Here is a 24,477-nt window from a genome sequence, read left to right on the forward strand (position 1 = left end):
CTACACTATTGTCACACCAGTGAAATGACAGCTGACATCATGACCAAACCGTTACCCAGAGAACGTTTTGAGAATCTGCGTATAAAGCTTGGACTTTGTGTGAATTAATAATTGCATGACAGTTATGCATGAGAAGGGGTTTGTTGGAATAATGTATTGTATTTTACATGCATTGCCTGTCACCAATTTTTTCTCTGTGATTACTCTGTGACCTCTGATGTAAATTGCTTAGAGAGGTCACACCCATGCAACTTCCTGTGGGGGTTAGGCACAGCACATGGAGCTCATGTTCTCTCCTAACCTGAGAGAATCTATGGTGGTGTGAGCATCCATTACCATCTAAGCACATGGAAAGAGCTGATAATCCAAATGTATAGTATTATGTATATATAAGCCTGTCTGAATATAATCTAACAACAAACTGTGAGTAAACAGATGTTTTGTTACTTCAACTTTAAAGTGACTCAGCAGTGAATTATTCAGGGGTGTATGAGAGAGATGAAGAAAGAAATTAACATTTCTAAAGCTGAAGCTGTGTGTATAAAATCTGCTAATTATTTACTACAAATAATCCAACATATTCAACTGGTGGTAGTGAACTTTCTTTAAGCCGCTGCTGGAGTTGTCCAAGGATTTTTAATGCCAGGGCCATGTCCAGTCACCAGCATTGAATATCTGGGTTTACGCAGCTGGCTATCCCTTATCCAGTTAAATGTGAAATTCAGCACATAATTGCCTATATATATATATATATATATATATATATATATATATATATATATATATATATATATATATAAGCCACTTTGGTTGACCCTACAGAAAGGCGGCATATAAAAAAAATCTATGACCCTGAGTGACACCGCATAAATATAGGACTGTGTTTTCTGCGGTCTGGTTTCTCTGGTGAAGTGCTGTAGAACTAAAGGACATGAAATGAAGCTGCAATGGGGGTAAACGTTACAGCAACATGGGTGGTGGATGCCCAAAAGACTCTCCTGGTGAAATTGGTGGGGACAAAAAGAGGGCAGAATTCAAAAAGCAGGACGTCAGACTCACAGAAACAGAAGCCTGCGCGGCCGCGTTGCTCATCTGCAAGGGCAGGCTTCTACATGGAATGTTGCTGGTGGAATAGCAACATTCCATCTAGAATCTCAAATAGTTTCAACATTCCATGTAGAATCTCAAATAGGGAAATGGGAATTGATATACTGCCTTTCTGAGGTTTTTGCAACTACATTCAAAGCGGTTTACATATATTCAGGGACTTATTTTGTACCAGGGGCAATGGAGGGTTAAGTGACTTGCCCACAGTCACAAGGAGCTGCAGTGGGAATCGAACTCAGTTCCCCAGGATCAAAGTCCGCTGCACTAACCACTAGGCTACTCCTCCACTCAGAAAGGGCCCTGGTGCGCAGGAAAAATTGCCCCCATCGCTAATGCAGGGCCCTTTCCCCCGTAGCTTAGTAAAAGGACCCCACAGTCTCTTAAAGCAACGGAGTCACAAAGGTAACTTAAAATCTCAGTATTTCACGATATGCAATGATATTCTCATGATTAAAGAACTGAGCAAACTACTATTACGGTAATAGACCTTTAATGAAACAGATTCTGTTACATCCAATAAATAGAAAAGATATCTAAAATCAACACCATTTAAAAAATATATATATTAATGCAAGATTTTCTTATTTACAAGTAATGAATAACTAGAATCAATCCATTGTATCTTTGTATGTCACCTTCCCTTCAAAGCTTAAAGGGGTCCCTTTTACTAAGCCATGTAAGCATCTACCCGTGCCCAGCGCACGCCAAAATGGAGTTACTACCCGACTACTGCGTGGCCCTTGCGGTAATTTCATTTTTGGCGCTCATCACATCACTCATACCTTTTCTCACAGAAAGTTATATACCATATGACTTCTATCGCCTCTAAGCTCCCATTGTTTCCTTCCAAAATTGCAATGCCTATGTTCCATTATTACATCCCTTAACGACACCCCAATTGTTTCGCATAACCCTGCATAATATTATCCACAACTATCTTTAACAATTGTATTTCCAATATTCAACTCATATTGTAAGCCACACTGAACCCGCAAAAAGGTGGGAAAATGTGGGATACAAATGCAATAAATAAATAAATAAATAAATCTGATATGCGCATCTGAAAAATATTTTTTATTTTTGGATGCGCGGAACTGACATGCGCCAAGTGGCATTTGACGTGCTTAGGTCTTTACCACCAGGATTCTTTACTGCTAGGTCTATGGCTGATGGTAAGGTTGCAGAACCAGAATGGGCGCACGGCAATTTTGATTTTGCTGCACTACCATTTTCGGCAAAAAAAGAGGCCTTTTTCACAGGCATGCTGAAATATGGATTGGCGCACGCCCAAAACCCATGCCTACACTACCGTAATGATAACTCAAAAACCAAAACTAGCAGTACTGTGGTATCTATATTGAAAAGGGGGAAAAGTCTCTACTGTTGCGGCAACTATTCACAAACATTAGTTGCACGCAAAAAAAGTCATCATCGACTACAAAAACCCCCGTAACTTTTTTACGTTTTTAATGTTAGTTGATGAAATCTCCAGCGTGAAGCATCAGTAACCTTCAAATGTCTTGCGGTATGGTTCCCTGAGGAAGAATACCGAAACGGGACTGTTGGAATCAACACGCAAGCTGGAGCACATAATTCAAAAGATAAGTGTATTCATGCACTTTATGAAAAACTAGTAAAAGAGGCCCGTTTCTGAGCAAATGAAACGGGCGCTAGCAAGGTTTTCGTCGGCAACACCCCCCCCCCCCCGCCAACCCCTTCATTGTTGTGGCATTGCTCCGCCCTCCCTCTCTGCAAACCCCTTCGTTGTTCTGCCCTTGCTCCGCCCTAGAGGGCGGGGCCCGTAGCAATTTCCCACCCACCCCGCCTCCCTGCCTCCCTCCCTGCCAACCCCTTCGTTGTTCTGCCATTGCTCCGCCCTCGAGGGCGGGGCCCGTAGTGATTTCCCACCCACCCCGCCTCCCTGCCTCCTTCCCTGCCAACCCCTTCGTTGTTCTGCCATTGCTCCGCCCTCGAGGGCGGGGCCCGGAGCGATTTTGGTGGCTTCACCACCACGAACCTTCGAACCTTTTTGAGGGAAGTCAGGGTTTGGCTTCACTGACGTCACTGTCTTCAGAACGTTGAGGGTGAGTTTTATATATATAGATTGCGATTTAAGAGGAAATGATGCATAAACAGAGTCTGTGAGATTTAAGTATATATATATATATATATATATATATAAAACCAAAAAGATCCAAAAATTTAAAACATAAAAAGTTATGGGGGGTTTTGTAGTCGATGATGACTTTTTTTGCGTGCAACTAATGTTTGTGAATAGTTGCCGCAACACTTGAGACTTTTCCCCTCTTTTCAATATAGACACCACAGTACTGCTAGTTTTGGTTTTTGAGTTATCATTATTAATGAGCAGTAAGGGTGATCTGTGTATTATATATTTACACTACCGTAAGCCATTTTTCAGCGCACCTTACTAAAAGGACCCCAAAGTGACTGATAGTAAACTGAAAACAATATACAAGCAATAAGATAAACTTAAAATAAAACCATGATAAGGCTATAATACATGATATAAAATGAATATAATCCTATAAAGAATATTCAAACAAAAGTCAGAAATAATACATTATAAACATAGCTGTATAAAACATGTAATCAATAAATAAACATATGATAAACACAAACAAAGAACACCAATATTAAAGTCAAGAGCAAAGTTTAAAATTGCCATAAAAAACTTCAAGTAACCACAAATTTTGATTTAAGAGGGGAAAGCTTGCGAAAGAAAAGCCAGGCTTTCACTGACTATTTTCAAACCGAAATAATTCTCTACCAGTCTAAGGGCCCCTTTTAATAAACCACGCTAGTGATTACCATGCGGCAAATGTGACGCAGCCCGTTGAAATTGAACGGGCTACGGTGCATGTGCCGCACTGGGAATCGTTAGCACGGTTTAATAAAAGAGGCCTTAATGTTGCTAGCAAGAATCTTCCACAACTCAAGTACTGCAGTAGAAAAGTTAAGCTTCCTGGTTCTAGGGAACTTATGCCAGGACTTCCTATACCTGCCCCGGGAACTACATAACCAGTTGAGTTTTTCAGCATATTTATTGTGGATATCCTGAACACCTGACTGGCCATATGGTTCTCAGGATAGGCTTGGAAAGCCCAGATGTAGCCTGAGGCAGCAGAAGACCATTTTAAGAAGCTGCATCTGAGGATCTCAAAAACCTGGAGGATATGATAATAAAGATGAGACAACAGGAAGGTAGGTCCAATCCACTTTAGGACTTTATGAGCTAGAATGAGCAATTCAAATGTTTTTTTCTTACATTTGTACCCCGCGCTTTCCCACTCATAGCAGGTTCAATGCGGCTTACATATTATATACAGGTACTTATTTGTACCTGGGGCAATGGAGGGTTAAGTGACTTGCCCAGAGTCACAAGGAGCTGCCTGTGCCTGAAGTGGGAATCGAACTCAGTTCCTCAGGACCAAAGTCCACCACCCTAACCACTAGGCCACTCCTGTCCCATGCTTTCTTAAATTCAGATACAGTCCTTGTCTCCACCACATCCATGGGGAAGTCGATACACACATCCATCACCCTTTCCGTAAAGAAATATTTCCTGAGATTACTTTTGAGTCTATCCAACTTCATCTTATGCCCTCTCATTCCAGAGCTTCCTTTCAGCAAGGTAGTTGTAACCAAACTGGTCCCACCATATATGTTTTGGTAGGGATGTATAACAAAATGGTTATTAAGGAAATCAGAGGTCCTTTTACTAAGATGTGCTGAAAAATGGCCTGCGGTAGTGTAGACACGTGTTTTGGGCACACACAGAATTAGTTTGTAGCACACCTACAAAACAATGCCTTTTTAAAATTGTTGCCGAAAATGAAAATTGCCGCACGTCCATTTTGGGTCTGAGACGTTACCATAAGCCATTGACCTAGCGGTAAAGTCTCACGCGGTAACCAGGCAGTAATGGTCTACGCATGATAAATTCCACTTGACATGCGTAGCTGCCACGCGTCAGAAAATAAATAATATTTTTCAGATGCGCATAGTGAATGCGCGCCAAAATTGAAATTACTGTAAGGGCCACACAGTAACCGGGCAGAAACTCCAATTTGGTGCGCATTGGGCGTGCATAGCTTAGTAAAAAGGCCCCTCAGTTAGGAAGGAAGGAGTAGAGAGGGCAGAGCAGCCGACTGACCACAGAGAGCTGGTGGGCTCACCCAACCTAGATTAACAAATATTTGTTCATTTGGGGGTTTTTTCATGATTTAACTGTACAATTAACATAACTTCCTTTTAATTACAAAAGAATTCAACTATCTAAAAATGAAAGGGCTGTCACTGAAAATGCAGTCAGAGATCCCAAATCTGCAGCCTGGGTGTCACTAAATTCATCTGAAAGACTCTCTGAAGAAACATTACTACGGTTTTTCTTACAGTCTGAGATTCACCAAAAACAAATAGTAATAATTTTCTTCCCCAGTGCAGAAAGACAGCCCTGATCCCGGTTATTTAATAGAAAAGACACGGTGTGCTAAAAAAAAATTCCAAGAACTTCACCAGTTAATGAACTTGTTTCTTGAGCCAAGAATTTATTCTACCCCCCTCCCCAAATAAAAAGCACCGGAAATGAGCTTAGGGAGTGTCCGGATATGTGTGTCTAATAGACAGGCTCCAGCGTCTCACCCAGACACTTTTCCCAAGCTTTCCTGACATTTTTGGAATCCTGACTTCTTTGGCTTTTTTATCAGGAGGAAATGAGCCTCCTGGGTTGTACCAAAGCTTTTGTCCATTCTCTTTTCAAAGCCCCAGGCCACAGCTTTGCTTGCAATGCAAGGCTTGAGCAAACTAAACAGTGGTTTGAGCCTCAAGTGTTTATATTATGAAATGAAGGGGGAGGGGGTACATTTGCTTCACAATCTGCCAATGCCAAGGTTTTAATCTTGAAAATCACAAAAGCCTGCACTGGCTGAAGTTCAGGGAAGCCTACTGTTGTAGCATCTAAATTATAATCTGTCTGAAGTAAAGCGAGAGCAAGGCTGCGTTACTGTCATTGTTATTATCGTGATTGGTATAATATATCCCAACATATCAATTTTATACAGACGGCATTTTCTACTATTTATTTATTTATTTATTTCCAGAAACACACTCAGGGGCTCATTTTCAAAAGAGAAAAAAAAATTGTTGTATGTCATGAATGAATGAAAATGAGCAGGAAAAAAAAATAAAGTTTGTGTTTATTTTGTTTGCAGATAAATAGGGTGCATTCTTTCAAAAGACTGCAACCATATACAAAGAGGTTACATTCTTTCAAGAGTGTATATATATAGAAAGAGGTTGCATTCTTTCAAAAGACTAATTGTTAGTCCACTCTTAAGGTTATCAATAGAAATCAAACAAAATAAAACATGGAAAAGAAAATAAGATGATACCTTTTTTATTGGACATAACTTAATACATTTCTTGATTAGCTTTCGAAGGTTGCCCTTCTTCGTCAGATCTTCCATCTTAAGTAGAGGAGTGTGGTAGCCGTGTTAGTCCACTCTTAAGGTTAACCTTCGAAAGCTAATCAAGAAATGTATTAAGTTATGTCCAATAAAAAAGGTATCATCCTATTTTCTTTTCCATGTTTTATTTTGTTTGATTTCTATTGATAACCTTAATAGTGGACTAACACGGCTACCACACTCCTCTACTTAAGATGGAAGATACCGCATACAGCCGCATGAAAAAGCAAATGAACAAATCTGACGAAGAAGGGCAACCTTCGAAAGCTAATCAAGAAATGTATTAAGTTATGTCCAATAAAAAAGGTATCATCTTATTTTCTTTTCCATGTTTTATTTTGTTTGATTTCTATTGATAATTTCAAAAGACTGCAACTATATGCAAAGAGGTTGCATTCTTTCAAGAGTGTAACTATATACAAAGAGGTCGCATTCTTTCAAAAGTGTAACTATATACAAAGAGGTCGCATTCTTTCAAGAGTAACTATATACAAAGAGGTCGCATTCTTTCAAGAGTGCAACTATATACAAAGAAGTCACATTCTTTCAACGGTGTAACTATATACAAAGAGGTCGCATTCTTTCAAGTGTAACTATATACGAAGATGGCGCATTCTTTCAAAGTACAAATATATGCAAAGGGGGCGCATTCTTTCAAAAGAGTGCAACTATATACAAAGAGGTCGCAATCTTTCAAGAGTGTAACTGTATACAAAGAGGGCGCATTCTTTCAAAAGAGTGCACACTTTCTTTGTATGCCCATTAGGACCATTGTACATGCTTGAATATATTGCACATATGCAAACCGCCGCACATGCACTAATAGTGGATGCATGTGTGCACTATCAGGAAAAGAGTGCACACTCAATAGCTTTGGTCCCATGATGAGAAATAGACAAACAAAAACAAATAAAATTAACATTCTGGGAAAGAACACGGAAAGCAACACAAAATGAACATTTTCTGGCTGTCCATCCCTACTAATGATTACAGTACCGAGATGAGAATTAGGGGTCAAATCCCACTGTCACTCTTTCTGATCTTGGGCAAGTCAGTTAACTGTCAGTGGCCTTAAGGATTAACTTAGAATGTCAACCTTTTGGGCCAGGAAATGCTTACTGTACTTGAATGTAACACATCTTGACCTCAGAAAAGTAATTAAATCCATAACACAAAACAAATAGGAAGCTTTGAATGAAAAGAGCAAGGCCGTGACGGAGAAGTGAAGCTTTCAGAGTCACTGGTAGGGACTGCTCGAGGATGACATCTAGTGGCTGGATTTAGGGCTTCATGAATGACCCCTGGATGAAGTGACTGAAATAAGGAAACTGCAAAGACATGTAAATCAGAGGGGGAAACAAAAAATCCCAGAGAAATTCACAGCACAAGATCCCAGCCCTGGCTCCTATTGAGTTGCAAGCCCAAAGGGACAGGAGAAAAATATCTGGACAAAAAGAAGAAGTCAACCATAAAACATTCAAATCCTGCAGGAGCACGAACGCAGCCCACCCACCGCAAAGCACACTGACCGCACATGTCTGGAAAATTCTTTTTCTCAGACCATTAGCATCCTGTCAAGGTTGAAAGCCACCAGATAAACTGGAATTACTATTATTATTAACCTTGGAAATTTTATTGTTGCAAAACCAGATGTGACAGATGTGGCAATGAAATGGCTCTACTGGTAGGGAAGTTATTTATTTATTGGGATTTATTAACTGCCTTTAGGAAGAGATTCACCCAAGGCTGGTACAGTTTAGCTTCAAACTTACAATTATGTTAACAATATAATAATGAGTGGAGGAGTAGCCTAGTGGTTAGTGCAGTGGACTTTGATCCTGGGGAACTGAGTTCAATTCCCACTGCAGCTCCTTGTGACTCTGGGCAAGTCACTTAACCCTCCATTGCCCCAGGTACAAAGAAGAACCTGAATATATGTAAACCGCTTTGAATGTAATTGCAAAAACCTCAGAAAGGCGGTATATCAAGTCCCATTTCCCTTTCCCTTATGACATCACAATATCAGGAGAGAGCCAAGTATTGGGCAATCAAGCCATTGTGACATCACTGAGGTTGGCTCTTATTGGTGGAATGAGTGGAGGAGTAGCCTAGTGGTTAGTGCAGTGGACTTTGATCCTGGGGAACTGAGTTCAATTCCCACTGCAGCTCCTTGTGACTCTGGGCAAGTCACTTAACCCTCCATTGCCCCAGGTACAAAATAAGTACCTGAATATATGTAAACCGCTTTGAATGTAGTTGCAAAAACCTCAGAAAGGCAGTATATCAAGTCCCATTTCCCATAATAGAAATGACCAAATATAAACATTAATACAGTAAATGAGGTAAACTTGAGAAGAGCAAATTAAAACCTAATAGCAGGACGACCATGAAAAAGTATCAAAAATATACGCATTTAACAGCACTGAAATTCAAATAACAGAGATATAATACGACGTCGACGTAATACTAATGAAACATCTAATAAGCACAGATGTTGGGAAGAAGACATTCAACAATCTATCTCCGATAAATTGTGGGAACAGCTCTGGAAATCCCTCTTCAGATGCTCTAACTCTTCTACTACTATACAGTCTGTGTATTTCTTTATGCCTAGGTAAACATAGTAAACGACGGCAGAAAAAGACCTGCACGGTCCATCCAGTCTGCCCAAGATGATAAATTCATATGTGCTACTTTTTTATTTGTACTGTCCTCTTCAGTGCACAGACCGTATAAGTCTGGTCTGGCCAGCCCTATCCCTGCCTCCCAACCACCAACCCCGCCTCCCACCACCAGCTCTGGCACAGACTGTATAAGTCTGCCCAGCACTATCCCTGCCTCCCACCACCGGCTCTGGCACAAACCGTATAAGTCTGCCCAGCACTATCCCCGCCGCCCAACCACCAGCCCCGGCACAGACCGTATAAGTCTGCCCAGCACTAGATTTCAGCAAGGCTTTTGACACGGTTCCCCACAGGAGGCTCTTAAATAAACTGGATGGGCTGAAGATAGGACCCAAAGTGGTGAACTGGATTAGGAACTGGTTGACGGACAGGCGCCAGAGGGTGGTGGTGAATGGAGTTCGCACGGAGGAGGGAAAGGTGAGTAGTGGAGTGCCTCAGGGATCGGTGCTGGGGCCAATTCTGTTCAATATATTTGTGAGTGACATTGCCGAAGGGTTAGAAGGTAAAGTTTGCCTATTTGCGGATGATGTCTTTATGGTCGCCATATAAGATGCATGTTATCACCCCCTCCGACCCTAATTTATGCTGGCCTTGTCAGACTCAAGGGGATAATTTTAAACACCTTATATTTGGTTGTGTGTGTATTCGGCAATACTGCTTAGAAATATGGGCACAACTGGTAGACATTTTTCACCTTCCAGGCTCCATTACCTATAAATTCGTGATACTCAGAGATTAATGCTACCAAAGTTTGCTGACTCATAGTGAAGGGACTCTGGTTAACACCATGGAATCCTTAGCGTTGAAGGTAATCTTCACACATTGGAAGTCCTTACATCAAGTCACCTACCAAGGAATGGTGGAACCTATTACTTCAAATATATAAATATGAACCACATCTTGCTAAGAAATCTCCCCATTTCAGTGGCATAGGAAGGGGGGGCGGGAGGGGTGGTCCGCCCCGGATGCACACGCTCGGGGGGTGCCGGCCCTGCTGGTTCCCTGCTCCCTCTGCCCCGGAACAGGTTACTTCCTGTTCCGGGGCAGAGAGAGCAGGGAACCAGCGGGGCCGACGCAGCTCCGAGTGACGTGCACTCGGGGCGGATCGGCCCTCCTGCAGGTAAGAATGCGGTCCGGGGGGGGGTGCACCGCAGAGGGGGGGGGGCGCCGTGCTGCAACCGGGGGGGGTGCGCAGCGGCGACCCACCCCGGGTGCCATTAGCCCTCGCTACGGCACTGCCCCATTTTGCTTCATATAGAGAGAAATGGCTACCATTTGTATCTCATTTTAACACTATACTGTGATATGTACAAAAATTGGTGTTACTCATGTACATACTTTGTCTTGTATCCCCCAGCCTCCCTCCCCCTTTTCCCTTGTTTTTCTCTCTTTTCATAATTTAACAATAACCTAGAATGAATAGTTACTTCTTATGGCGAGCTCTGGTTTTGCCATATATTTCAAATTATTTCTTGTTGCTGTGTTGTGAGCTCTTGTTTATTTCTGTACTAAAAAAATCAATAAAATAAATTAAAATAATAATAATAAGCACAGATTAGAACAGTCAAATAACATCGATATGATGCTAATGCTTTTCTACAATACAGCTTACGTTATAGCTGAAGGGCCAAATGCAGATATATAGATGGGGACAAGATGGGTGGTACACAGTCAGTTGGGGTAAATAAATGGGTAGCTAAACTCAAGGTAAGTTCTTTGTACAGTTAAACAAGGTATGGGAGAGGGGAAGGCAGTAGAACTAGAGGACATGAAATGAGATTGAAAGGGGGGCAGACTCAAGAAAAATGTCAGGAAGTATTTCTTCACGGAGAGAGTGGTGGATACTTGGAATGCCCTCCCGCGGGAGGTGGTGGAGAGGAAAACGGTAACGGAATTCAAACATGCGTGGGATAAACATAAAGGAATCCTGTTCGGAAGGAAGGAATCCTCAGGAGCTTAGCGGAGATTGGATGGCAGAGGCGGGGCTGGTGGTTGGGAGGCGGGGTTAGTGCTGGGCAGACTTATACGGTCTGTGCCCTGAAAAAGACAGATAGAAATCAAGGTAAGGTATACACAAAAAGTAGCACTTATGCATGTGCGAGGGAAAAGTCTCAAATACTACGGCAATAAATCATGTTTGTTTGATTGCACGTAGAAAAAGTCATCATAGACTGAAAACCCCTCAAAACCAAAATATATTTAAAAAAAAATTTTTTTTTAATTGTTCTCAATGTGAGTACTATTCCCTAAATCATCTTATGAAGTTTTTTTTGTGTTTTCACATCAAAACAATCCATATTTTCAAAAAAACACGAATCAATCGACTGCACTTATCTTGCCATGTTGTCCTCCGATAATATGCTGATTCCTACGGTCCCGTTTCGATTGTCTTCATCAGGGAACCCAGCGACATAGAGGTCTCAACAACATTGCTCCTTAATCTTAGTTGCAAGATTAAGGAGCAATGTTGTTGAGACCTCTATGTCGCTGGGTTCCCTGATGAAGACAATCGAAACGGGACTGGGTGAAAATATGGATTGTTTTGATGTGAAAACACAAAAAAAACTTCATAAGATGATTTAGGGAATAGTACTCACATTGAGAACAATTAAAAAAAATTTTTAAAAAAATATATTTTGGTTTTGAGGGTTTTTCAGTCTATGATGATGTTTTCTACGTGCAATCAAACAAACATGATTTATTGCCGTAGTATTTGAGACTTTTCCCTCGCACATGCATAAGTGCTGCTAAGTTGGGAAGTGAGACAATCTATTGTTATTAGCAGTAGAAATCTGGTGTTGGATACACAAAAAGTAGCACATATGGAGCGGACTTCGACTGCCATTTTCACCATGGAAGGCCAACTTGATCTTTCCGGACGGTTTACATCTCCTCCAGCCCAACGGTTCAACCTACTCCAAAGTTTCTACATATCATCTGCAGTCCTTCCTAACAACATTTCCTGGGGCCATTTTAGACTCTCTTCCCTCCCCCCCCCCTTTTTTTTTCTTCTTCTTCTCACCCTGTTCCTTCTATCCTCTCAATTTTAATTGTAACCGTTTCATCACTGGTCTGGCGCTAGCCTAATCAGTACATTGTAAGCCACTTTGAGCCTGCTAACGTGGGAAAAATGTGGGATATAAATGTGCTAAAATAAAAAAAAAAAAATATCTTGTTGGGCAGACTGGATGGACCGTGCAGGTCTTTTTCTGCCGTCATCTACTATGTTACTATGTTATAAGGAACTGATCTAAGTTACAGTATAGGCTAGTCTATGTGCAGTCACCCTATGTATTAAAGGCTTGGGAGCCCAGGCTTTTACCTGCTTCCTGAAGTAGCCCCTCTGGGACTAAATTCCAGATCATGGGGGCTACTCCTGAGAAGGCTGGCTGGCAGGTATCATAATGTACAATTTCTTTTGATGAGGGTACAGATAGTGATACTCCTTGAAAGGAGGTCTCAAAAGTGTGTAGGGGGCTAACTTATTCTTTAAGGACTTTGGCGCTTTTTTGTCAGAGGACCTTCAAAAATCAAACATAAGACTTTTAAATTTAACCCTGTGAGGTACTGCTAGCCAGTGCAGTTTTTGCAGGAAGGGTGTGATGTGGTCACGCCGCTTACAGCCTTCTATCAGTCGCGCTACAGCATTCTTAATTAGTTGGAGCCGATGCAAACTCTTTTTGCTTTGACTGGGATTTTTTTACTCGTTAGTTCAAAGACTAAGGGATGCTCGAGAAAGTTACATGGAAATACTTTTAAAACAAATAGGAAGAAATATTTTTTCACTCAACGAATAGTTAACCTCTGGAACTCTTGACCGGAGGATGTGGTAACAGCGGTTAGCGTTATCTGTGTTAAAAAGGTTTGGACAAATTCCTGGAGGAAAAGTCCATAGTCTGCTATTGAGACAGACATGGGCCACAACTGCTTGCCCTGGGATGTGTAGTATGGAGTGTTGCCATGATTTGAGTTTCTGCCAGGTACTTGTGACCTGGCTTTTGACCACTGTTTGGAAAACAGGATACTGGTCTAGATGGACCATTGGTCTGACCCAGTATGGCTACTCTTACGTTCTTATGAGTGGAATGTTGCTACTCTTTGAGATTGTATGTGGAATCTTGGTTCTCTTTGGGGTTCTATATGGAATGTTGCTGCTATTTGAGATTCTACATTGAATCTTGCCACGATTTGGGTTTCTGCCAGGTACTTGTGACCTGACTTGACCACTGTTTGGAAAACAGGATACTGGGCTAGATGGACCATTGGTCTGACCCAGTATGGCTACTCTTACGTTCTTATCAGTGGAATGTTGCTACTCTTTGAGATTGTATGTGGAATCTTGGTTCTCTTTGGGGTTCTACATGGAATGTTGCTACTCTTTGAGATTGTATGTGGAATCTTGGTTCTCTTTGGGGTTCTATATGGAATGTTGCTGCTATTTGAGATTCTACATTGAATCTTGCCACGATTTGGGTTTCTGCCAGGTACTTGTGACCTGGCTTGACCACTGTTTGGAAAACAGGATACTGGGCTAGATGGACCATTGGTCTGACCCAGTATGGCTACTCTTACGTTCTTATGAGTGGAATGTTGCTACTCTTTGAGATTGTATGTGGAATCTTGGTTCTCTTTGGGGTTCTATATGGAATGTTGCTGCTATTTGAGATTCTACATTGAATCTTGCCACGATTTGGGTTTCTGCCAGGTACTTGTGACCTGGCTTGACCACTGTTTGGAAAACAGGATACTGGGCTAGATGGACCATTGGTCTGACCCAGTATGGCTACTCTTATGTTCTTATGTTATGTTCTTATAACCAGTATACAGGGCATTACAGTAGTCTAGTCATGATGTTATCATGACATGGATCACTGTGTGATTTTGTAGCTGCCACAGGTGATAGAGACAATTTTTAAAGTTGTTTTTTTTAATGGTTCAACAATTTTTATTGATGATATTACACGGATAACAGTACCAAGAAAAACATATTGAGACATATTTTCAAAGCACTTAGCCTCCCAAAGTTCCATAGAAACCTATGGAACTTAGCCTCCCAAAGTGCTTTGAAAATATGCCTCAATGTAGACTCTGATAATTAACACATTCACAGCTCAAGAAACCCAACATATAACATTATCATCAATATTTTGGTATAGAACCCCCCTCCCCCCCTGCCAGCTTTTAATTTTGTAGGATCAGAGTGAGTGATGAGTCTAACCGTATCCCAAGATTCCTGACCTGTGATTTTAGGGGGAGTTTATACTTCCCAAAAGCTATTTTGAAATCAGGTATTTCTCCACTTGTCACTAATCAAGTGAGGGAACCAAACATAAAACTGGCGTAGGAAATTATCCAATTCTCTGTAGCGCCAGAATACAGTATTACATCTTACTCAAGTCCAATTTTTATTAATTTTTAATATGCTGTGCTCAGTAACTCTGTCGTGCCCATTAAACCAAATAATCTGGATAGGGTACACAGTCGCCAAACATCATAGTACACGCCCTTCCTTCCTTCCTTCCCGCATTCACACTTCAAGCTACTCGCTCAAAGTGCTACAATCACTGATATACTCCAAGGTTGGATTTATCTCAGTTGGCGTTATGCGCAGACTGTGATGCCTCCAGATCACCCATAAAATTAGTGCCAGAAAAAGTGCAGCAAACCCAGAAACCAGTTTGCTCTGCACAGTTCTGAAATGGCATAATATTTCTTGCAGTTTCAGGAAGTGCAAAACCCTTACGCGAGAAACTACACTGGCTCCCACTCAAGGAACGTATCACCTTTAAAGTATGCACCTTAGTTCACAAAATCATTCACGGTGAAGCCCCTGCATACATGTCTGATTTAATAGACCTGCCACCCAGAAACGCCAAAAGATCATCCCGAACTTTCCTCAATCTCCACTTCCCTAAGTGCAAAGGCATAAAGTACAAAGTACTACATGCATCAACCTTCTCTTATATGAGCACACAATTCTGGAATACACTACCACGCAACCTGAAAACGATCTACAAATTAACCGACTTCCGCAAACGATTGAAGACTTATCTCTTTGAAAAAACTTACTGCAAGGACCAAAACACATGAACTCCATACACACTAATAGAAATGCATCAATACACTTTCTTCTGAATTCTCTTCCCCCGTATTTTCTCCACACTTAAAAATCTACCCACAGATAAAATTGTTATACCCTAACGCCCTCTTGCTATTATTCATTTCCCCAATGTTACATTCCATAGTTTCTATGCCCCTAAGGATGTTTTGACTTGACTTTTGTCTTACCATAACTCTTCACAATGTAACCCATAATCGTACTGGAACAAATTGTATTTCCATCATTCACAATGTATTGTAAGCCACACTGAGCCCGCAAATAGGTGGGAAAATGTGGGATACAAATGCAATAAATAAATAAATAAAGACAGAAAAGTCCTCAGATACATTGATAAGTGCAAACAGGTACAGACCCTGTCCCGGCTTCCGGCGCTTAGCTCTTCTGGGCTTTTCGGAAAACATTTTCCTTGCACGCCTTTTCTTTTCTCGGAGATTTCTTTTCCTTTTCCGGAATTTGCCCGGTGTTTAAAATTCTGCAGGTGGACTCATTGGCAGGTTGATTTCACCTTCTGTGCCCAGCTTTGGCCTAGCATTTAAATCCATCCCTAACTGTGAAAGAATGACTAGCTGTGGTGCATTTGGGTTTTATGCATGTTTCAAGACAATTTGACTCAGAAAATTGTCAGTAAAGGTGGATGGGGAGCAGCTTGAGACATTTACAGTTTCCATCATAGCAGCACCAATAGTGGAGCAGGTGATTCACCATCAGCTGCTATAATAATGACTTATTTATTTGTTGCATTTGTATCTCACATTTTCCCACCTATTTGTAGGCTTAATGTGGCTTATGTAATACCGTGATGGCGATCGCCAATTCTGGTATGAGAAATACAGAGTGGTAGTTGCATTAAGGATCAATAGGTAATAGAGTACATTGGGTATGAAATACAGAGTGATACTTGCAGTAAGGATTAATATTTGAAAGGGTACGTTGGGTAGTCAGGGAGGAAGGGTTAGGTTTAGTCCAGTTCTTGTATGAGTTTCGTTGTATTGTTGGGTTTCCGGTGTTTAGGTTGGGTCATTATGGTACGCCTTTTTGAACAACTATGTTTTTAATAATTTCTGAAAGATTGTTAGGTCATGGTTTGTTTTCAAGATGTTTGATAGTGCGTTCCATAGTTGAGTGCTTATGTAGGAGAAGCTGGATGCATAAGTTGATTTATATTTTAATCCTTTGCAGCTTGGGTAGTGGAGATTCAGGTATGTGCGTGGTGACCTTTTTGCATTTCTGGAAGGTAAATCTATAAGGTCTGCCATGTAGATTGGGGCCTTGCAGTGAATGATTTTGTGAACTAGGGTGTAGATTTTGAATTCAATTTGTTCCTTGATGGGAAGCCAATGTAGCTCTTCATGTAGGGGTTTGGCGCTCTCATATCTCGTTTTTCCGAATACGAGTCTGGCTGCAGTGTTTTGGGCAGTTTGGAGTTTCTTCATGATTTGTTCTTTGCATCCGGCGTATATTGCATTGCAGTAGTCTAGGTGACTTATCACCAATGATTGTACCAGACTTCAGAATATTTCCCTCGGGAAGAAAGGTTTTATTCGTTTGAGTTTCCACATTGAGTGGAGCATTTTCTTTGTTGTAATTTTCACTTGGCTTTCTAGCGTGAGGTTTCGGTCAATTGTAACTGAGAATTTTCAAGCTGTCTGAGACAGGAAGAGTGTATTTTGGGGTGTTAATAGTGGTGAATTTCTTCGTGTTGTTTTGTGATGAGAGGATGAGACTATTAATGTGTTTTTTCTGCGTTGAGTTTTAATTGAGTTTTTAGTTGAGTTTTAAAGTTATAAGGAACCCTACTAGGTACATAAAACAGGTATAAAGAATTCTCAGTTGTAGACAATGTGATTCTGATTTATGCTTCTTTGCCAAGTGAGCTTCAACTGCAAAAACAGCCAAATCATTTAACCAAAGCAATTTTTCCACTTGAGGAAGTCGTATTATACAAAAGTTGGGTTCCATTAAAATATTCTGGAAAGAAAGAAGTATTCTGAGAAAGTTGAGGTTACTAGGAAGTTTGGCATGGAAGGCAAGGGATCAGCACAGGAGGCCAATGACTGACTTGGTTTTGCAAGAACAGTGGGGAGAGGGGGGGGGGGAGCCTTGGTTTGCACAGATTTCTTTCTTCCCTCAGCCACAACTCTTTCTACTTAATTGATATTCTCTAACAGAAAATAAAATAATTTCCAACCCTTGGTGTCTATGGCTTGATTTTCTAGCTCAGTCTTTGCCTCACTCACCACCCTTGTCTCTATTTCTTTGTTCATGGAGGAGTGGCCTAGTGGTTAGAGCACCGGTCTTGCAATCCAGAGGTGGCCGGTTCAAATCCCACTGCTACTCCTTGTGATCTTGGGCAAGTCACTTAACCCTCCATTGCCTCAGGTACAAACTTAGATTGTGAGCCCTCCTGGGACAGAGAAATATCCAGAGTACCTGAATGTAACTCACCTTGAGCTACTACTGAAAGGTGTGAGCAAAATCTAAATAAATAAATAAAGATTATTCAGAATCTCAAAGAATAGCAACATTCCATGTAGAACCCCAAAGAATATCAAGATTCTGGAATCCTAAAGAGTGACAAGATTCCATGCAGAATCTCAAAGAGTAGCAACATTCCATGTAGAACCCTAACGAATAACAAGTGGAGGAGTGGCCTAGTGGTTAGAGCACCGGTCTTGCAATCCAGAGGTGGCCGGTTCAAATCCCACTGCTGCCCCTTGTGATCTTGGGCAAGTCACTTAACCCTCCATTGCCTCAGGTACAAACTTAGATTGTGAGCCCTCCTGGGACAGAGAAATATCCAGTGTACTAGAATGTAACTCACCTTGAGCTACTACTGAAAAAGGGGTGAGCAAAATAATGTTTTCTTCTCTATTTCAGTTATGTCTTTGCCTTCTTTCTTCTTTTTTTAGTCCCTTCTGTTTTATAACTTCTTTCTCTTCTTTCTATTTTTCCCTGCTCACCTTCCTTTTCTTCTTCCCCTCTTTCTCCTACATTATCACCCTGAATTCTTCCCTCCCCCAAACCCCAGTTCTCGTTTCCATATTATGTTATCCTTGCTTATCTCTTTCTCAATATCCCTTTCTTTTTTTTTCTCTCCTACCTCCTCCTCCCTAGCTCCTGCCTTTGCTCTCAATCCCCCTATCTTGTTCTCATCTTTCTTCCAAGTCCTGCTCCCTCCCCTTCATTGCTCTGCTGTTTCCATCTTTACTCTCCTCATGAGGCTCATTCACCCCGGCATTCCTGCTCTCCCTTGTTCCTCTCTCACACTCACTTTTCTCTCTGTCCCCCAAAACTGTGCTGGCCTATACAGTAAAACCAGAAAAAGGTTGCAGATCCTCTCTTCACTTGCAGTATAGAGGCGAAAGAGGCATATGGTCCTCAATAACACTGACCACAGAACGAGCTAACCTGCATTGAATAGCTAATACATTCATTGCCACGGGATTTAAATAAGCTGTGCACTGATGTCAGCCTCAGGGGCGTAGCCAGACCTGTCATTTTGGGGGTGGGCCCAGAGTTTGGATGGGAGGGCCTTCTAAAGTCCCCCTTTTGTCCTGTATCTATCTCCCTCTTCTCTGCCCCCAGATCCAGCACTTCTCTAATCCCCACCCCTGCAGCCTAGCAATACCCCTTTCTCTGAAACAACCCCCATACCTTAGTACATTCGACAGCAGCAACAGTAGTGAGGCATCCACTGCCTGCACCAGCCCTGTAGAGTTCCCTCTGCCGCATTGTGCCAGAGAGGAAACAGGAAGTGACTTCGAGAGCAGGAAGTGACAAAGGGAAGACTGAGTTTGCCGCAAGCAACAGACTGCATCGCTGTTGCTGCTGGGAAAGGTGCCGAGTTAGAACAAGAAAGGGGAGTGTTGCCAAGCTGTGGGCGGGGGGCAATTGCCAAGTCCACGGGTGGAGGAGAGGGACAGAAGGGAGTGAGGCAGCTGCTGCTGAACTGTTTTGGAGGCCAGACAGGGTGGGCCCGAGCCAAGAATGGGTGGGCCTCTGCCCACCCAGGCCCACCTGTAGCTACGCCACTGGTCAGCCTTTGCACACAGTCAGCTCATGTGCCCACAACAGAGCACAAAATTTTGTTCAAAAGCTAAGCCTGTGCAAAGCCTGGTGCATTTTTATTATATTGTTATTATTGATTAGTTATGCTCTTTTATGGTTGGGTTGGTTTGCTGTGCTTTCCTATCAAGTACTGGATTTCCTAGATGTTATTATATGTGTTCTATATGTTTTATTTCTTTTATGTAAACCGTTCTGTTTTGCTATAGCAATAAGTAACGGTATAGTAAATAAAGAAATGATGATGATGATGATATTGGTCCCATGGTGATGTCATTGCCAAAATGAACTCGTGGTCACTGCAAAACCCCTCTGTTAACTGTTGGGGGCATTCCCTGCAATGCATCATTCAGTTAAGGCAGAGAAAAAGTCTTTACCGCACGGCAGATAATGCAATGAAGTTAGTTACGCCTCTGGGGATAGTAACATAGTAAATGACGGCAGATAAAGACCTGTATGTTCCATCCAGTCTGCCCAACAAGCAATGGAATTACATGGAATATGATACTTTATATGTATAACCGAGTTTGATTTGTCCTTGCCATTCTCAGGGCACAGCCTGTAGAGTCTGCCCGGCACTGTTCTTGTTCTAAAAGCTAACATCGAAGCCCCTTAAAATTTATACTCCAGCCCATCCATATCTATTCAGTCCCAATCAGGGCGTAGACCATAGAAATCTGCCCAGCACTGGTTTTGCTTCCCAATTACCGTCGTTGCCACTCAATCTCTGCTAAGATTCCACGGAACCATTCCTTCTAAACAGGATTCCTTTGTGTTGATCCCACGCATGTTTGAATTCCATTACCATTTTCATCACCACCTCCTGCGGGATGGCATTCCACATATCCACCACCCTCTCCGTGGAAAAATACTTCCTGACATTAGTCCTGAGTCTGCCCCCCTTTAACCTCAATTCATGCCCTCTGGTTCTAAGTGTTTTGTCTTACTCCCTGAGTTAAGAGTAACCACCTGCTACTAATCATTCATATAGCACTACGAGACTTACACAGCACTGTACACATTATATGCAGATACCTTCTCTGTCCCTAGAGGGCTTGCAATCTTAGGTTTTGTACCTGGGGCAACGGAGGGTTAAGTGACTTGCCCAAGGTCACAAGGTGCTGCAGTGGGAATCAAACCCTGATTGCCAGGATCAACGCCTGCTGCACTAACCATTAGGCCACTCCTCATAGCTGGAGCCCCCCACCCATCCCAAACTCCTTCCTACGGCAGGTAGCATATTGAAATAACCGTTAGCATGTATTAATTGCCATAGACTTACCAACCAGGAACACAAAAAGGTCAGCACCCACATCCTTGAATCTCCACTACCCCAGTTGCAAAGGACTTAAATACAAATCAACATATGCATCCAGCTTTTCCTACTTTAGCACGCAACTATGGAATGCATTACCAAATGCCATAAAAAATGCCATGAGCGGAGGAGTGGCCTAGTGGTTAGGGTGGTGGACTTTGGTCCTGGGGAACTGAGGAACTGAGTTCGATTCCCAGCACAGGCAGCTCCTTGTGACTCTGGGCAAGTCACTTAACCCTCCATTGCCTGCCGCATAGAGCCTGTCATGAGTGGGAAAGCACGGGGTACAAATGTAACAAAAATAAAATAAATAAAAACAACGCACGGCCTAACTAACTTCCAAAAATCACTAAAAACCAACCTGTTCAAAAAGACATACCACAATGATCCATCCTAAATACTAGACAACGAAACTCTACCAGAACTAGACAAAACCGAACTCTCTACACTTGACTGCTTCATTCACTCTGTCACTAATGAACGTTAACGCACTACCACTTTATTTCTCACGCCGGAAATGAACTGATTGTCTAAGTTACTCTATCATTTATAAACTTTAATGCAATGCCACTTTGTGTTTCTCATTCCGGAAACGGCGATCGCCATTACGGCATAATGTAAGCCACATTGAGCCTGCAAAAAGGTGGAAAAATGTGGGATACAAATGCAACAAATAATAATAATAATAATGTAGCTTAGTAAACAGGCCTCCTTTCCTTATTTTTTTGTTTCTTGTGCACCCTGCTGCCGTCAGTTTCCTCATACCTGTTTATAAAGAAAAACAGAACACTTCCCTCCTACCCCCAAGCAAGTCTGAACGCACTCAGCATTCCCTTCCCAGACTGTTATATTTAGTATAGTGACAATAGTGCGGAACTGGCATTTCCTGCTAACCTATTGTGAAGCTTACCTCTAGGAGAGAGTTGGAGTCAAGCTGAGGACTGGTGGGTGGTGTCCAGGCCAGCTCTGTGCCCTCGGGCAACCTCAGGAGAGAAGGCCAATCTCCAGGGTTGCTTCCATTGCCCTTTTCCGTATGGTTTGCCAGGAGGATGGCCTCGGTGATACCCCGGCTGGGAGTCTCAGGACTAGGGTTGGTCACACTGAAGGAAGCGGAGAACTTGCTTGGAGTGGTGTAGCCAGAGCTTTGCATTAAAGCTTCTGCATCTAGAAAATCTGAAATAAATACGAGAGAGTTAGCAGAACCTAAGTACCTCTAGCCTTAGTCCCATATTATAAAGGGTAATTGTATAATCTAGGTGCCCACATTCAGACACCCCTTGCATGCATAATTGAATTGAATACTAACGCTTTAAGGGTGTCTGAAGTGACAGACATCTTGTGCATGTAAGTGCCGAGAAAACTGTAACTTATGCACATAAGTGCACTATATTTGTAAAACTTATTTGTTTAGTAAAGCCTATCCCAAAAGACCACAACACTCTTTAAACCTTTTTTCCCGTTTTGTTTGATCACCCATTTTTCCCTTCTGTCTGCTTTCCTTTGTTGCTCCTGTATTCCTTCCATATTCTCTTATTTAGCAGCTTCCGTTATTATATGTGTTCATTTTTTATTGAAAAATAATAACCTGCTTGCTTTAGCATATAAGGCTCTCTGGGATGGCTGTTTGTCTGACTTAGTGATTCCCTATGTTCCTGGGAGGATGCTTAGGTCACTTGACTGTCAACTGGAAGTTCTGTCGGTTAAATGTGCTCAACTGGCATCCACCTGAAATGGTAATTTTTGATCACTGGTGTCCACTCTTTGGAACAAGTTGCCCCTCACATTTGGGCAGAACTATCTTATAAGAATTACAGGGCTTTTTCAAAGTCCCATCTATTTTAGGATTTTTCTTGTTTGTGGGTTAGGGTTCAGTGGATTAATGAAGCGGGCAACTGATGCATGTTTGATTACTTGCTTTTATGATTGTTTTTATATGATATCTTTGGAGGTTTGTGCTGATTTCCATTTTTCTTGTTTTTTTGGTTTTGTAAACTGCCCAGACCTAATTTGGAATTGGCAGTATATCAATTTTGAAACAAACCTTAAAACACAGGAGCCCTTTAACTAAAGGGTGGCTGCATGGAAACCCGAAGCTATCGCTGGCCCAACGTGGCCTCCGATGGTAGTTGCACCTCGAACGCACAACAAAAATATTTTTGGAATTTTTATGGTGGTGCTAATTCGGTGGTAATCAGGCAGCTCCGTGCGCTGCTCGGTTACTACCAGGTTATCGTGGGAGCCCTTACCGCTACCTCAATGGGTGGCAGTAAGTGCTCCCTGCCGCATGGCCACGCAATAAGAGTAATCTTGACGAACGGCCATGCAATAAGAGTAATCTTGCCACATGGCCATGCAATAAGAGTAATCTTGCCGCATGGCCATTTTTTGGGAGGGCTTTTTACCTGCTGCAAGAAAAAGGGCCCTGGAGTACAGGAAAAACAGCCCCTGCGCAGGGCCCTTTTTGCTGTAGCTTGGTCAAAGGACCCCTACATCTGTGATTGTCTTAAATTGTATGCAATTCAATTTTTCGTTACTTAAATTGTATACTGTATACCCTTTGTAAATAAATCCCATTTTCTAGATACTAAAGTGTGTTTTGGAGCAACATATTACTACTACTACTACTTAACATTTCTAAAGCGCTACTAGGGTTACGCAGCGCTGTACAATTTAACATAAAAGGACAGGCCCTGCTCAAAGAGCTTACAATCTAAAGGACAAGTGAGTAGACGAAACGATGGGGGCAGTCAATTTGGGGCAGTCCGGATATCCTGAAGGTAAGAGTTAGGTGCCGAAGGCAGCATTGAAGAGGTGGGCTTTAAGCAGAGACTTGAAGATGGGCAGGGAAGGAGCTTGACATAGGGGCTCAGGAAGGTTGTTCCAGGCATAGGGTGAGGCGAGGCAGAATGGGCGGAGCCTGGAGTTGGCAGTGGTGGAGAAGGGTACTGAGAGGAGGGATTTGTCCTGTGAACGGAGGTTTCGGGTGGGAACATAAGGGGAGATGAGGGTAGAGAGGTAGTGAGGGGCAGCAGATTGAGTACATTTGTAGGTAAGAAGGAGGAGCTTGAACTGAATGCGGTATCGGATTGGAAGCCAGTGAAGTGACCTGAGAAGAGGGGTGATATGAGTATATCGGTTCTGGCGGAATATAAGACGTGCAGCAGAGTTCTGAACAGATTGAAGGAGGGATAGATGGCTAAGTGGGAGTCCGGTGAGGAGTAAGTTGCAGTAGTCAAGTCGGGAGGTAATGAGAGCGTGGACAAGAGTTCGGGTGGTGTGTTCAGAGAGGAAAGGGCGAATTTTGCTGATGTTGAAGAGGAAGAAGCATATATCACACCACTACCGTCTGGCACCTCTACTTTCTGAACTGTCTTCCCTGCTGTCATATTACCACCTCTGCTTCTTCTCTTTTTCTTCATCTCGCTTCTGTCCTTCCCATTATACTTCTAGAACATTTACTGTTTGACCTTGCCTGCTGTATGTTTATGTAGATTGTTGTAAGCCACATTGGGCCTACCCTTGGGTGGGAAATTGTGGGTTGTAAGTGCTGTAAATAAATAAATAATAAATATTTGGTTCCCTAATTTTCTTTCTTCCTGCTGTCTCTCTTTTCTTTATTTTACAGTTCGATCAACCTTTTCTTGTCAAAGGGAAAGGCAGGGAATATGGTGGCCTTGGCATCCACTACTACAATCT

At 42.1% G+C, this 24,477-nt stretch overlaps 1 protein-coding gene across 1 annotated transcript in view; it reads right to left on the bottom strand.

The window, feature by feature from the left end:
- Nucleotides 1–24,477, bottom strand: part of PTPRB (protein tyrosine phosphatase receptor type B) — a 136,634-nt gene that overhangs the window by 103,518 nt on the left and 8,639 nt on the right. Inside the window, exon 3 of the mRNA XM_030214108.1 lies at nucleotides 21,692–21,954. Coding sequence (XP_030069968.1) covers nucleotides 21,692–21,954 — 263 coding nt within the window. The remainder of the gene's footprint in view (nucleotides 1–21,691; nucleotides 21,955–24,477) is intronic.

The sequence above is a fragment of the Microcaecilia unicolor genome, chromosome 9 (assembly GCF_901765095.1).
Source record: "Microcaecilia unicolor chromosome 9, aMicUni1.1, whole genome shotgun sequence".
In the NCBI taxonomy this organism is placed as follows: domain Eukaryota; kingdom Metazoa; phylum Chordata; class Amphibia; order Gymnophiona; family Siphonopidae; genus Microcaecilia; species Microcaecilia unicolor.